We start from the raw sequence: 16677 nt of genomic DNA, 5'->3' as shown, positions 1-16677 counted from the left end.
GGTAAACAGATAAATGTTTCTATTGCAGTTAGTTAGCCAAAAATCTTATGTATAAAGCCTGGATGTCAACATAACAGAACACAACTTCCTGCTTTTCAGCTCTCTAACTCAGCAACTTGAAGAGGGGCCACATGGGAAATAACTATTCAGTGAGTTTGTAGTTGATCTGCAGCTCAGATTCAAAAGCAAATAAAACCAAGAGAGCTGCAAAGCAAGAAGTAGTGTCTATTATGTTACACATCCAGTCACTCCAGCCTTTATATATTAACTTTTTTGTCTGACTAACTATATTAGAAACATTAAGCCTCTATTTACAAAGTTTTTATTTTTATAGTGAACATTTCCTTTAAAAATCATATAGTGTACTAGTCATATAGGTAATGTCAAAGCATCGGGCAAATACTTTATGGAAAAATTAAAAATAGCCAATATTATGATGTAAAAAAAGGTGTCCGTGTCTCTTAAGTGTATTTCCGCATTTGACAAAATTTTGCGTCCATATTGGTGTATAGCCCAAAATTATGGTGATTATTTACTGTACAAATTCATAACTCAGTATGAAAGTGAATGTCATAAATCAGCAAACTGAGGGTTGTGATATTAATTGGTGTATACTAACTTGCTACGCTGAAACAACTGTGATTACTTGTCCTTAAGTCATTTCTTCCTTTATTATATAATAAATTATTTTTTGTTATATAAGCTTTAACAGTATTGTGCTTTTTCTGTCAGGAGATTTCATATATATATAATGTGGTCTAAAGTGTTTGTGCCTCTATTTACTCTGCTTTGTTTTCTTGTTTATATAACTTCCACTGTAGAATAAGACATAGTCATCTCTAGCAGTTTGGTAATAACCCTATTATAAATCAAGTATCAGACCATTGCACATTTGATGGATTCAGTGGATCCTTAGTATTTTCATTCAGTTTTAATTTTGAAGCTCATTGTCCGCAATATTACATGGGATCTTTTAATGTTCAGTATTTAATATATCGTTCCAGACCTCTTCCTGATGAAGCAAAACATTTGAAATGCAAGCTGACTGGAACCAATGAAGTCCAGATGGGCCAGGAATTGAAAAGTGAAATTGGTAATTATTGTAATTATTGGCATCTTCATTTATGTAACATCTTTATAAACATTGCATTATGATTTTGATCATTACATAATCCTTGTAAAATGTTTTTCTTTATATTTTAAGAGCGTTTTATCTGGGTGTATTGTTCAATTCATCGTGCTTCCACTGTAGGCTACTAATTCCACATGCTTCTAATGCACATCTCCTTATATATATATATATATATATATATATATATATATATATATATATATATATATATATATATTTACCTATGAGTACTTGCCAGTTTATTGTGCACCCTCCATGTGTGCTGCTACCCCCCTCCCCACACACACACACCTTCAATCATCCCCTGCCGCCACAGTGAGCAGTCCCATTGATTGAATTGATGGATTACTCTAGATCTAAGGTGGTATTAAAGGAACAGTTCAATGTAAATATAAAAACTGGCTAAATAGGCTGTGCAAAATAAAAAATGTTTCTTAAATACAGTTAGGTCCATAACTCTTTCTGTACATTAGCACAATGAATTTTAAATTAACCAACTCAGAGTTGTTTAATTTAAAATTCGCAGAGACTTTCAGCTTTAATTCAGTGGTTTGAACAAAAACATTGACTCTAGTTGCACGAATTGCAAACTATCAAAGTTGAGCATTTAGAGGACCACAGGCTGCACCCGGTGGGCTTTCTGTACCACAAATTGAGTGGAAGAGGTCTCAGAACCAAGTTTATCTTTAAGCCAAGACTCAATGAAGGCCTCCATGTGTGGTCCCTCACATCTCTCTGGTAGGCCAATCACGTTGAGATTGGATCTGTGTTGCTTTTTATCGAGATCATCAACATGGGCTATGAACAGTTTCTGATCATGCTGGATTTGTTAGACCTGTCTCTGTAGTGGCGAGAGATCATTTTCTAGGGCACCAATCTGACGTTGTGCTTCTATGGTATGTTCTGCATACCGTGGTGCAGTAGAGAAAGGTCCACTTTAATTTCCTCCATTTTTGGCATCATAGTTTTAGCAGAATCGGACAGCTGTGTAGCTGAGAAGGATTTGAACTCCGTTATTGCCAGCATTAGTGAATATAATGTAGGTTCAGGGAGCTGGTCTGCAGAGTAGTAATGTGCGGATCAGGCGGGTTCAGGTCGACCTCACAGTGCTCCGGGCGGGTGCGGGTTGAGCTCTTCTGCTCTCCCCGCCACCTTCAAATGCCGGCATCCAACTTCCGGGTTCCGGTTTTATAGTCTCGCGTCTACTCACCCCGCCCCTTTTGTGACGTCATCGGCAGGGCGGCGCTGGTCTATAAAAGGACCCTGGAAGCGCGGGGGCGGGTTGTAGCAGGGGGGTTTATGGTCGGGTGTGGGTCAGGGAAACCCTGACCCACACATCACTACTGCAGAGGTATCTGAGCGTGGGGACTCTGTACGGAGGATCATGTTGTGGAATCAGGCACGTCGCCACCTTCTTGGATAGCTGTTTTAGTGAACAGATTCTGGAAACTCTACTTTTGACTTGTCGGAGTTTATAGAGTGCATCTTGGTAGAGAGGTAGGTTCTAGCTCCATATACAGTATGAGGAACTGGAGGTGTAATTAGCAGCTAATAAATGGCTCAGGACAGCTGATGAAACGGGAGCTGCAGCACTGTCTGTCCTGGCTCTGTCCCCAAATATAACCACTTTTGTAATGTATTCTGCATTCTGATTATTCTGGTGTAAAATGTGAAGTAATGAGAAATACTCAACAATCTAAATATCACTTTTATTTTACACACTTTTTTTAAATATGCCGCTTTAGCTTATATGCTTAAGTGAACCTACCCTCACACATCACATTTTTAAAAGTTTTTAGCAACAGTTTAATAATTCTTCCTTCTTGATTTTATTTACATTTTTCAGTACTGATACTTGCAGATCAATATGGAAATCAGGTACAATCACTGTCATCTTCATGTGTACAGTCACTGGGTGTTTCTGGAAGTAATCTGGTAAAAAGCAACTTAAAAATTACTTATCAGGTTGGTATGAAAATACTTTTTTTCGGTAGTTTATATTCTTTTGTGATATTTAAAACTCATTGCAACAAGGCCAGATTGTTCTGTTTTGCTTTGAAACGTTATAACATCATATTGTATAACATAAACCACTACATAGTGACATATTGCTTCCCTCATAATAGAAAAATGTTCTTCAGGGAGCATCTTGTTTTTCTCTAAGTAGTAAAGGGATTTGCTTTCAACATTTTAACCCATATCTTCATTTCAATGTTTTTCATCTAGCTTAGTAGTTTTTCTTCTTTCTTTTCCTATTGATAAGTACAATAAAACAATGAACTATTTAGTGTTTTAGGTTTTAATATCCGTCGACACTACTGAGTTTCTTTCTACCCACATGTTAAACTTATATCCAAGATCTCACAGATCCTAAACTAATAGATGCGTACAATCATTTTATACAATTTATACAATTTTAACGCTGCTTAACACTTAATTCACATGCAACACCTCACATTACATTTTAGATTACGTTCCTGCTATGTTGCTTCAGGTATTTCCAGGCACATCTGTTGTCATGTAAAGCAAGCATTCCTCATATATAAAGGGGCACATTTACCTAGGGTCGAATATCGAGGGTTAATTAACCCTCGATATTCGACTGCCGAATTAAAATCCTTCGAATATCGAAGTCGAAGGATTTTGCGCAATTTGTTCGATCGAAGGAATAGTCGTTCGATCGAATGATTAAATCCTTCAAATCGAAGGATTTTAATCCATCGATCGAAGGATTATCCTTCGATCAGAAAAGTGTTAGCAAGCCTATGGGGACCTTCCCCATAGGCTAACATTGGCCTCGGTAGGTTTTAGGTGGCGAACTAGGGGGTCGAAGAAATTTTTAAAGAGACAGTACTTTGATTATCGAATGGTCGAATATTCGAACGATTTTTAGTTTGATTCGAAGGTCGTGGTCGAAGTAGCCAAAAAAAACATTCGAAAATCGATTTTTTTTTTTCTCTCTGTTTTCCTCTCTTCCTTCACTCTAGCTTAGTGAATGGGCTCCAAAGTGTGGGACTGTATGGATTTAGCATCATTCTGGATTAAGTATTTAGATGAACTAGATTGTCTTAAAATTGACATTCCCAAGGACTACTCGGGCTTGCTTTTTGGGCATAGGCCTTAAAGATCTACTTATGCATCACATAAATGAAGTAAATCATTATTTACGTATGCTGGAAAGTAAATTTTTTCTCCAGCAAGAAATGTAAACATTCTGGGGTAAGTTGCTGTAGATGACTGTATGAAAAGTGGGACCCTCTACAATTCTCTTGGTCGGATAATAATGCCACTAATTTGAATTGTATCTTTTGCTAATTGCCTGCACTCTATGTAGTGAATTAGTTGTTGGTGTGTATTGGTTGGATATTTAACATTTTGTACTATTATTTATAATTGTATTGCATATGCCTTATGTAAATGTGCATGGTACTTGAAATGTCTCTCTGACTTGTTTGGAATTATTTCTCAAACTCTGAAGGAAAGTGTTAAATCCTGATTTTATTGAGTAGGCTTCCTTAAAGCCTAGATGACCTTTCACCTGTTTTATTTCTCTCCTGTTGATATATATCACTGCAGAGCTTATATTTTGTTTCAGCTTGGCATTGTTTGCCCCTTTTTATTTGTTAAATGGTCTATAAATGGTTGTTAGATGCACTAAAATTATAAATCTAGGAGAGTATACTGAAGTGTAACAAACATACTCCATTCTTAAGTAATGCTAAAGTGGGTCCAGTTCTCGTATAAAAAAAAAAAAACCTCTTTTCTTTCTCTTTCTTACAGGAAGAAACACATTCAATGAATGTAGCTGGAATTCAGTTTACTGTTGGACCTCCAGGCGATAGAGAACTTTGCTTTGCTTGGAGATCTTTTTCAGGTTACGTAAGACTTAGCCTTATTGCTGGTCCTCCAGCTAAACTTGATCTTCTAGACTGGCCTAAATCAGAGGTTTGTTTAATTAATGGTTTTATTATATTATATGTTTTTTTATAAATGTCTTTGCACCAAAAAGAAACATAAAAAAATCGAATGTAGCATGCCATTACAATCATAAATTGGGTCACATGTGAATGGGAGTAGGCCTACCCACTCATTTTTTCGACCTGCCCCAATAATCAGAAACATACAGTACTCCTCTCTTCCCCAGGGCTACACTCAGGATTGTATCCGATGGAGAGCTATCATTTATATAATGAATTCTTAAGTATTTGTGTTAAAGTGAGTTAAATATTACACTTATTTTGCATATGTAGCCACACTTTCTGAACACATGGCTTTGCATCTGCTGGTTCTTTACAAAAAAACCATTTCTTGACAAATAGTTTGTTGCTTGTGAGCAATGGCCAGACTACTAGCTGACGCCATATGGTTGCCTTCTTGTCGTTGAGATCCTTTGTGCAAAGCACATGAATGATTGCAACTGCAGCAAGTGAAGAAAAACTGCAACTTCTCTTTGTCATCTGCTGAAGTACCGTGAACTGGCTGACTTGGTTCATCAGCAGATTACATTTTCTAACCTGCCCGATCCCAGAACTGGCCAATAGTAGATGTCAATAGTACATGGATATGATTGGGCATTGAAGGGGTACCATGCATGTACCAATAGTCTTTGTACAATATTTGTAGAATGTGCATGGGAAGCTTTAGAATTGCTAATGACCCTCTAAACTGTACAGTATCGAATGCCGGCAGATTTCAACAGCAGCTGCTTCTAAACATGTTAGGAGCTTGCATGTGGGCACTTACTATAATATACCACAGGCTTTGATATTATACTACATTTAGGTAGGAAACAGGCAAAATAGAAAGTAAACAAACATATTCAGAGATGTTTTATTTACTTTTATGTTTTATGCATGCTGCAAGTAGTTTTTTTTTGTAGTGAAATTAGTCTTATTGTATGTCTATTATCAATGTAATCTGTTTAATTTTCTGCCCTTTCAGCCATTTACAGTAGTTGCTGGAAAACAGATGGAAAACCCTCTTATTGTTCAGCTCTGTGATGAATGGGGATTTCCATCTCCAACGCCAAATGTAAAAATTGCTTTGATAAAGGACAATGATCTCAAGGTAATTACTTTTAATGTGTTCAGTTGGAATTTTAATATAAAACTGTACTCAACGGAATAAAAGCTTAAACAACATTGTTCATAACAGCTGCCATACCCGAAACATTAATAGAACTTTACAGATACTGGTCAATACTTGTTAAGGCCCAGAGCCACAAGGCAATTTAAGGTCTTAGATTATGTAGCAGGTTAGCCTAGGTGGGATCCCAGCCCTAAGGGTTATTATTGCAAGTATTACTCAGGATGCAAAACAGGCTTTAGTAGGCTGTTTAAAGCTGAAAGATGCAGATGGATGTAAAAACCTGCTAACTGAAGCGCGCACACAATGCCCAGTTTTTGCTTCCAGCTGCCTCCTCTGAAGTCCTGACCAGGGCTTAGCCATTTGCCATTATTTTATAGTTAGTGGGAGGGTGTTGTGGCCAGTACCTGTCCTGACCTTTACCCAGTCTTATTTCTGACCACTCCTGTTGTACCCAATTATGGTTGCTCCTTTTCAGTCTTTCTGTCTTTCCTTTACTTGACTCTACTGTCTGTTTCTAGAAAGCTGGACATCACTGCCGTTACTAGCTTGTGCCTATTCCTGACTTCTGATTTTGGCTTTATTCTGATTGGCCCTACAATTCACTTATATACATTCAGCACCATTGCCTTCCTTTGTGGATACTCTGGGAAACGTCCCAAGGCAAAATAGGAGAGGGGGTTAAAGGCAAGGTTCCATGAGCTTCAACAGTTAGAATTTAATATATTAGCTTCTCTTTACTATCTATATGTTAAATGCACAATCTGCAGATCAATTTTACACTTTCGATTCCCTTTCTTCTTTTTATTATATTAAGTTTTTTTTATCTACATAGCCATTTTTTTTTTAAAAAGAAAAATAAATATAGACTGTTTCAGACTGATGGAGATTGTATTCATCTCTACTCTTTATTTTAGATGAGTCCACAGTATCAGCCACAGAAAACAAATACAGATGGTCAGCTGAATATGGGCAGGTTTTCATTTTCTGCAACAAAGTAAGGAAGAAAAAAATGTATTAAAATAAACTAGTACTTAACTAGTATTTAAACTAGTTTTTTAAAATGTGTTAGTTTATATTATTTGTAAGGGTACAAAGCATTTATTGTTGTTGTTTAGTTCTGGGGGGGGGGCTTACTAACAGAAACAAATAGTCCACCATTTTCAACAATAAGCCCAGTAAATACAACCTGTCCTGGTGCCAATGGGAGGTCATTATGCTAATGGGGACCCCCTTTATTATATCAAACCACCCACTAAACATGGAACTTGGCTTTCCATTGAAGTGGAAAATACTACGTCCCCCTCCAGACAAGAGTCAAGCTAATTTCTCTGTAGCTTATGAACTATCTTATGAACACTCCCTGCAGCCCCTTGATTGAATAGGCTTCATCATTTACAGTACAGGTATAGGATGTGTTATCCACAAACCCACTATCCCGAAAGTCATCTTCTATAGACTCCATTTTAATCAAATAATTCAAAAATTTAATTTTTAAACATATTTCCCCTTTCACAGTAAAAACAAACCAGAACCTTGTATAGGTATGGGTCTTATGTAATTTCCCAGCATGTCCCTTAACTTGTTATTAAGTGGGCTCACCTTCTTAGTTAGGTCACACCGTAAAGGCCAATTATTCGACAATTCACTTAGTATGAAGAAGGCCACAAACAACCGCAGTACTGAGCTGCAACTTTTTATTCCAAATTCCACAACATGTTTCGAGTCGACAAAAGGGTCCTTGTCGACTCGAAACGTTGTTGAACTTGTACAGGAATGGGATCTGTTTTCCAGAATGCTCTGGCCTGGGATAACCGATTTTTCAATTTGGATTTTGCCTTAAGTCTACAAGAAAATCATGTAAACATTCAGTAAACCCAATAGGCTGGTTTTGCTTCCAATAAGGATTAATTGCATCTTAGTTTGGATCAAGTACAAGGTACTTTTTTATCATTACAGAGAAAATGGGTTTCCAGATAACTGATCCCATACCTGTGCTTGATCCCAACTAAGATATCATTAATCCTCATTGGAAGCAATATTTATGTAATGTTTTAATAATTTTTAGCAATTGTAAGGTATGAAGATCCAAATTACTGAAGGATCCCTTAACCACAGGTCTCGAGCATTCTGGATCACAGGTCCCCATACCTGTATCTGTTTTAATTTATGAAAATTTTTAGGGTGATGGAACACAAGGCATTTTGGAACACTTGCAGTACAAAACATTCTTCCAAGTGTGCAAATACTCCCCATTCTCTTGAATAGCAAAAGCACTTCCATGTTGAGCTGTCATTAACTGAGATTACAGTTTATTGATGCTACGGCATGCTCTAGTAAAGAGGAGCAGGTGCAGGTTGGAAGAGGTTTTTGAGAAAGGCTACAGTGGTTTGCTTTTCTTTGGAATGTGACATGAAAATGAAAAATTGTTAAATATATTCTAAAGATGGTGAAATTGTTTGGTGTTTTCTTTTAATGTAAATATCTGTCTTATTTTATTTCTAGAGGAGAATATTCTATTGTAATTAAAGCTATGCAAAACAAAGTGGAAAACTACACATTAAAGCTGACTGTTCTCCCAGATCCTGATAAACCTGCAAAAGTTAAATTCCTGTTTGATCAAAATGCTAAACTAACTGCTGGGAGTACATTTCCAGGTAAAACACCGTTTGCATTGATAACCTTGTACACTTGCATGCACATTTAGGTAGGCAACTTAACATTGGGACTCTCCAGAAATTAACATTCAAAAGAACAGATATTTGCGAATGAGATTCAAAATTTGTTGTGTAGCAAGAACTAGTTGTTATAGTGAAAGCATAAAGCTGTTTGATTCGTTAGAAAGCAGCAATTTACGGAATATCCCAAGATTTTTGTAACAGATTAAACAAAGTTTGCATTTATGCTTTCACACACCTGGGCCCAGGGAAAAGGATGTAGGTCTATTTTGGCTATAAACGATATAGGGGTTAGGTTGTCAAGGCCATGAATGTCATATACAGTCATATGAAAAAGTTTGGGAACCCCCTCTCAGCCTGCATAATAATTTTACTCCACCATCAACAAAAAAAACATAACCGTGGTATGTCTTTCATTTCCCAGGAACATCCGAGTACTGGGGTGTTTTCTGAACAAGGATTTTTAGTGAAGCAGTATTCAGTTGTATGAAATTAAGTCAAAATTGAAAAACTGGCCGTGCAAAAATTTTGTAATTTTGCTAATTTGAATGCATGTAACTGCTCAATACTGATTACTGACATCACCAAATTGGTTGGATTAGCTCGTTAAGCCTTGAACTTCAGGCAGGTGTGTCCAATCATGAGAAAAGGTATTTAAGGTGGCCAATTGCAAGTTGTGCTTCTGTTTGACTCTCCTCTGAAGAGTGACAGCATGGGATCCTCAAGATAGTTAGTATCATGGTTTAGAGGAAGGCTACAAAAAGCTATCTCAGAGGTTTAAACTATCAGTTTCAACTGTAAGGAATGTAATCAGGAAATGGAAGGCCACAGGCACAGTTGCAGTAAAACCCAGGTCTGGCAGGCCAAGATATATACAGGAGCGGAATATGTGGAGTGTGACAATGGTTACAGACAACCCAAAGATCACCTCCAAAGACCTGCAAGAACATCAGCGCAATTTGCACAAGGAACATCTGTATGGCAGGGTGATGAGAAAGAAGCCCTTTCTGCACTCACGCCATAAACAGTCGCTTGTTGTATGTAAAAGCTCATTTAGACAAGCCACAGTCATTTTGGAACAAAGTGCTTTGGACTGATAAGATGAAAATTTAGTTATTTGGTCATAACAAAAAGCTCTTTGCATGGCAGAAGAAGAACACCGTATTCCAAGAAAAACACCTGCTACCTACTGTCAATTTGGTAGAGGTTCCATCATGCTGTGGGGCTGTGGGGCTAGTTCAGGGACTGGGGCCCTTGTTAAAGTGGAGGGTCGGATGAATTCAACCCAATATCAACAAATTCTTTAGGATAATGTTCAAGCATCAGTCACAAAGTTGAAGTTACTCAGGGGTTGGATATTCCAACAAGACAATGACCCTAAACACACTTCAAAACCTACAAAGGCATTTATGCAGAGGGAGAAGTACAATATTCTGGAATGGCTGCCACAGTCCCCCAACTTGAATATCATCAAAAATATATGGGATATTTGAAGCAGACTGTCCATGCTCAGCAGCCATCAAATTTAACTGAACTGGAGAGATTTTGTATGGACGAAGGGTCAAAAATACCACCATCCAGAATCCTCAAAGACATAAATCAAAGGCTGTAGGAGTCTACTAGAGGCTGTTACATTTGCAAAAGGAGGCTTAACTAAATATTGATGTAATATCTCTGTTGGGGTGCCCAAATTTATGCACCTTTCTGTTTTTGTTATGATGCATATTGTATATTTTCTGTTAATTCAATAAAATTTGCTGAAATACTGCTGTTTCCATAAGGCATGTTATATATTAAAAGAAAGTTGCTACTTTGAAATCTCAGCCGATGAGAAACAAAACTCCAAAGAATTAAGAGGGATTCCCAAACATTTTCATATGACTCTATATATAGTTCCATAGATGCAGCTATAATTCCCTTGCCCCATACATTGTCACCAAGTCGTTTTTCCTTTCCATAGCTATAATCAACTTCCCCTTAGCTATTAAAGGGATTCACAGGAAAACAAATTTATTTTTTTCAAAATGCATCAGTGAATAGTGCTGCTCCAGAAGACTTCTGCACTAAAATCAGTTTTTCAAAAGAGTAAACAGATATTTTTTATATTTCATTTTCAAATCTGACATGCTGGACATGCCAGTTTCCAGGTGCACTTAGTAATGTAAATTGTGCTTTGATAAATTTAATTCACTTTTTACTGCTGCACTGCAAGTTGGAATGGTATAAACTCCTTTTCCCTCCAGCAGGCTAACGGCAGAACAATGGGAAGGTAACAAGCTATCCGCTCCCTGGTAGTTATGAGAATTGCACTCAGTATTAAAAATCCAAGTCCCACTGCGACGCCTTCAGTTACATTGAGTAGGAGAAACAATATCCTAGCTGAAAGCAGCTCCATCATAAAGTGCAGGCTCTTACTGAAAGCACATGCCCAGAAAAATTACCTTAGATGGCTGCTTAAACACCAATATTACAACTAAAAAAACATATAATTGTTGGTTCAGGAATAACATTTTATATGGATGAGTGAATTATTTGCAGTGTAAACAGTGTAATTTAGAAAATAAAAACGACACCATAAAAAAAAATCACATTATCCCTTTAAATGAACTTTGTGAGAGATTTCCCCCCCCCCCCACCGACTGCCAGTAGGGATTATGCCACAGTGAGTGTCTGATTTATGATGGCCCTGTGTCTTTAGGGAATTTGTGCTAGTTTTATTGACTAATAAAATATTTTACTGCAAAGAATGTACTTTTGTTCATCTTGAAAAACAGAATACAAAACCTATTAAAATGTTAAGGTGCAATTTGTTTTCTTCTTTAATTTCAGAGTTTGTAGTTAATGTCGTCTCGGAGGATGGTAGTATCATTAAGAAGCTGAACCTGGCTAATTGTTCCATGAAATTATGGAAGGATCAGAGCAATGGAGGGAAACCTCCAGCAAGCGTATGTAGAGAGTTTTTTCTTTGTTTTCCTTTTTACCAAAAGCACCACTAAGCAGGGATCTTTCTCAAATGTAATATGTACACAATCTATATATGTGGGTAAGAGAGATGGAGGGTTAAGGGTACATCTGTTTTTACAGGTCTATTGATAAATCTACTTTTAATTTACCTATAATTTGTGAAAAAGAATAATTAAAGGGCAAGAAAAGCCTTAATCATGGAAGGTGCCAGGTTGTTAATAATTATAATCTGTTGCCTCGGACCCCAAGCCAGAACTCCTCTTTGCTGAAAAACACACCAGTCCAAGCTGCTATTCTAGTGAGCTCACAGCCCACGGAAGTGGAAAGGAAAAAAGATGTTGGCACAATGCTCATTAGTGGTGTCAAAGGGAAGTGAATATAATCACTGGACGTTGTCTACCCCTTCCTTCCCGAGTGATTTATCCTTTTCATGGCCTTTGGAGACATTATAAAAAATCTATTAAGAATACTGAACTGTTGGGGAAGTTGATGTTTTTCTTTGGTTTATCAGTGCTTTGCAATAAAAATATCACAGAACAAAATGTCCGTAAAGGGTTTGTTTGTGAGAGACTTGTTCACTTTGCCAGGCATAGTATGTGAAACGTAACTTTCTTTTGTGACTGACGGAGAGATAAAAATATAAAAGTTTGTGTAATAAAGGAATTTCTTATATTAGTATCTTTTCAAAAACTCTGCATTTTTTTTATTGTTTATCCTTGCAAAGAATACAAGGCTGTTGGTGTCTATATTAAAGGAGAAGGAAAATCTTCTTCCACTTGGGGGTGCCAAATGTTAGGCACTCCCATGTGATTGTATTTACTTACCTGAAACCCTGGGCCGGTGCTCCTATCAGCAGAAAACTGCACCAGTGAGCACCACGGAGCGATCCTCTTCCAGCTTCTTCTTTTTTCTCACGGCTGCGCATGCGCATTAGAGTGAAAAGCCGAACTTTAACTAAAAAGTCTGCTATTCCGTTCTACTGCGCATGCGTCTGCCCTGGGAAATTTGAAGAAAGAAAAAGCTGGAAGAGGATCGATCTGTGGTGCTCGCTGGTATAATCCCGGGCTGGTGCAGTTTTCTGCTGATAGGAGCACCGGCCCAGGGTTTCATGTAAGTAAATGCACCCCCCATGTGGAAGAAGACTTTCCTTCTTCTTTAAGGGAGTCACAGTGCCAGTGAAGCAAAACCTAGATAGATATTTTATAAAATATGTTTATGGTATTTATTTATGGTATTTGTAGTTATGCAGGTTATAGGGCTAATTTTTTCATGTGCAGAACATTATTGCAATTCACCTTGTTTTTACCCCCAAACTAGTGTTCATGCCAGTGTAATTGAAATTGCCATAGAACCGGTGCTCACTTCTGCTTTGTCATTCCTGCCGCAAAAATTGCACCACTTTTATAAATTAGATGCAAGTTGCCTTTGCCTTCAATGTGGGCATTCCAGAGTCAATGTGCAGCAGTAATGCTGTTTGCATGCAGTTCACCTGGCACATTTCTGCATCCCCTTCCTCATGTTGTTTTAAACCTTTATTTTTCATTTATTTATTTTCAAATGCATATTTGGGAAGGATTTTGGAAAAAAAAAACTACTGAAAGAGAGTTTAAAACTTAAAAAGAGAAAAACATAAAAAGATTGAACTGTTTCATTGTAGGTACCACCAATGTTTTGCAGCAAGTTCAGAGATGGGGACAAAGAAGGCTGTTTTTATTTCAGGTATGTCCTATAAATATATAAAGTGCCTATAGTTCTGACTTATAGGTTTATCTTGATGCTACTAGCGTTTTTACACTGTTGCATTTTTGCCCATTTGGTGACAACTTCATGCCCATTTGATGTTGTAGTTTTAGTATAGAAAAACTGCAACTTGCAAAATACCAGAAACTGCAGTGCACGAATACTACTCGTCAGTCTTCAATTTCAATTGTCATCATTTATTGGAAGTAATTAAGCAGAAACCTACCCTAATGTATTCTCTGTTGCACAGTAACATTTTTTTATTGCTGTTAATGACAAGATTCCTTCAAAATAAACGTATTTAGAACATGTTGCATGCATTGATTCTTTTTACATGTCATAATTAAATGATTATACTTTGTGAATTTTTGATAAAATACTGAATATTTTTTTTATATCCTCAGGGATAAAATGATACCAGATCGTGTTGGAAAGTATTGCATTCAGTTTGCATTTGTGGCTGAGAAAAACACAACACTCTATAGTGATAAGGTTTGTTAACATAAAGTTTTTTCTAGATTACTTTGCAAAATTCTGTAATTATTGTATTTTTTTTCTGCTTTGCATCACTAAATAACTATGATCATTGCATTTCTTAAAGATAACAGTGGATGTTCTTCCAAACAAACCTGTGAAGTTGGTTCCGCATCCCTTGCCTCCAACACCAACAGTATCCAATGTTAAAGCTGAAGCTAGTCGTACATTGGTCAAGAACCTCTGGCTAAAAATTGTGGTTAAGTCGTTTGGTTTTTTTGTTTAATATTTCCATAACGTTTTCATATTATAAGTAGATGTTTATTCATGGTTTTATATAGATTAAAATGGAGATTGCTAGGCACAGATTATGAGATACAACCTTAAATCTGCAATTAAACATTTCATCTGATACTATATACAATGTTGTTGTTATTTGGAAGGGTGCATTGCTAATCAGTATTTTTCATTCTGGTTATACTTGTGGGAGAGTTACCAAAATATGATTTACATGGCATGGCATGACTGTGCAGTCTGCAGTAGAGCTGACTAATTAACAGCAGTGCAGGGTATTGTAGATCTTTATTCTAAATAAAGAATACGCCCTGATTCAATCAAGATTAGTGATGTCTCAAACACTGAACTATACTAATATAATTTCAAATAGATATAAACAGAGCCCTTGTCCCTCGGATATTTAGCAGAAATATACACCAGTGGATTGTTTTGCATAATTGTTTAGTTCCCTATTAAAAGACCAGTAAAACACAAAAATTATGAAATGGTCTTTGAAATATAATGTACTGTTACCCTGCAGAATATGTTGAATATCGTATGACGTCAGTTCATCCTTACGGCGAGGTCACACGAGGCATTTTTTACTTTTGTTTTCAAAAACGTACAGCCAAGTGTAAATGCGCACAAAATGAAGCCCTATTGAAAATAAACGAATATGCCCTATAGCAATTCCCACATTGCGCTTGTGAGCCGATATTCATTACACAACACCAGTATTTGTGGGGTTTTTTAGCAGAAACGCCTATACGCCAAGGAAACGCTATATTCTTGAACTCTACGGGATCCGCTGGTTTGGAAATACACTTCGCTAAAATACGCTGCATAGTTTCAATATGGCGGCCAAACTCACACGAGATGGATCCCACATATATACGTATTTACAGTGTTGCATGCGGGTGACGTAATTACGTTGTGTATTGACGATCAGTACGGCTACATTTTGCATGTTATTTGCTTTTCTGTTGGCTTTTTTTCACAAGTTTTAGTGGAACAAGAAAAAACTGAAATGCATGTTGGTAAAAGAACTGCCGTCTGAAAAAACACATTATCGTCCGCGCGTTTTTAAAAAATGCCGCGTGTGACCTTGCCCTTACAATTTGTTCATATGGTTCCATGTTTTTAAATCATTTAGTCCCTTTCAAATGTCATGTTAATTGTTCGTATGTATTTTAGGATGAACACAACAATTTAGCTGGAAGTAACCTGAACGGCAAGATCACTGTGAAGATCATTTGTTCATCTGAGGACATCACAGAGATTCCTCAGTTTGCATCAAGGGTTAATGTCATTGATTTCCCATTTAGAAATGGATCTGCTGAAATCAGTGTGAGTAATGCTGGCAAGTTTCAAAGCAAGTTCCTTAATACTTTGGGGTTCTTGTAGTATACAGGTATGGGATAAAGCTCAGATTTATGGAAATGCGATCTCCCATAGACTCGATTTTAACCAAATAATCCACTATTTTAAAAATTCTTTTTTTATCTGTAATAATAAAACAGTAGCTTGTACTTGATCCAAACTAAGATATAATTTTGGAAGCAAAACCAGCCTATTGGGTTTATTTAATGTTTACATGATTTTCTAGTAGACTTAAGGTATGAAGTCTACAAACATCACCAAACCGATCCCTGGACCTCTCCCTTTGACTTATACAGTAATTTGACAGGTTTTAGGTGGTGACTAGTCTAATTTGAGTTCTTAAAGGGCCAGAGTATGATAAATCTCAATATTTAATTTGAATTTCTTTAAAAACTCAAATCGAATTTGAATAATTCCCTATTCAGATTTGACAGTTTTGACCATAGAAAAAAAAACGAAAATTCGGATTTTCAATTCGACTCTTAATAAATCTGCCTCTTAGTGTGTTATACCACTAAAAACATTCAATCAAAAACCCACTAGTTAAAATAAATTTGTTGAAGCCAATCCAAAAGAAGAATGGATACACTAAATTTATGAAAAATCTGTGTTTGTCTGTGTTTTGGTGGGTGTCAGTATGAAGCATGCCGCCCCTTACCAGTAGATATTGGATGTTTACGTTTTGTATTAGTTTCTACCTAAATAAAATCTGAATCATGTATTCTGTTTTTGCATAAAATATATATTGTGTGTGTTTTCTGATCTGTTTATTCTTCATTACAGGGCCTCATCCTTTCTGAAAATACTACAGGGAAAGATAGCACAGAGTATAAAATCATGTTCACTTTGGTGTCACCAGAAATTGAAGCAGGGACAATTGAACCATACTACCTCCCTTTCATATTTTACAATGGTAATTTAACAAAAAGAAAAGCATATTTCTGTCTT

At 36.7% G+C, this 16677-nt stretch overlaps 1 protein-coding gene across 2 annotated transcripts in view; it reads left to right on the top strand.

Annotated features, from left to right (window-relative positions):
- smchd1.L (structural maintenance of chromosomes flexible hinge domain containing 1 L homeolog) overlaps positions 1-16677 on the top strand; it is an 89347-nt gene that overhangs the window by 60469 nt on the left and 12201 nt on the right. For both annotated transcript variants that reach the window (XM_018267926.2, XM_018267925.2), the window contains exons 27-38: positions 1005-1093; positions 2979-3097; positions 4913-5077; positions 6074-6199; positions 7135-7214; positions 8723-8874; positions 11725-11840; positions 13517-13578; positions 14004-14091; positions 14201-14332; positions 15544-15696; positions 16513-16642. In XM_018267926.2, coding sequence (XP_018123415.1) covers positions 1005-1093; positions 2979-3097; positions 4913-5077; positions 6074-6199; positions 7135-7214; positions 8723-8874; positions 11725-11840; positions 13517-13578; positions 14004-14091; positions 14201-14332; positions 15544-15696; positions 16513-16642 — 1412 coding nt within the window. The remainder of the gene's footprint in view (positions 1-1004; positions 1094-2978; positions 3098-4912; positions 5078-6073; positions 6200-7134; positions 7215-8722; positions 8875-11724; positions 11841-13516; positions 13579-14003; positions 14092-14200; positions 14333-15543; positions 15697-16512; positions 16643-16677) is intronic.

This window comes from Xenopus laevis, chromosome 6L (genome assembly GCF_017654675.1).
Source record: "Xenopus laevis strain J_2021 chromosome 6L, Xenopus_laevis_v10.1, whole genome shotgun sequence".
NCBI classification, from domain to species: Eukaryota; Metazoa; Chordata; class Amphibia; order Anura; family Pipidae; genus Xenopus; species Xenopus laevis.
This window is presented reverse-complemented; position numbering and strand designations above follow the sequence as displayed.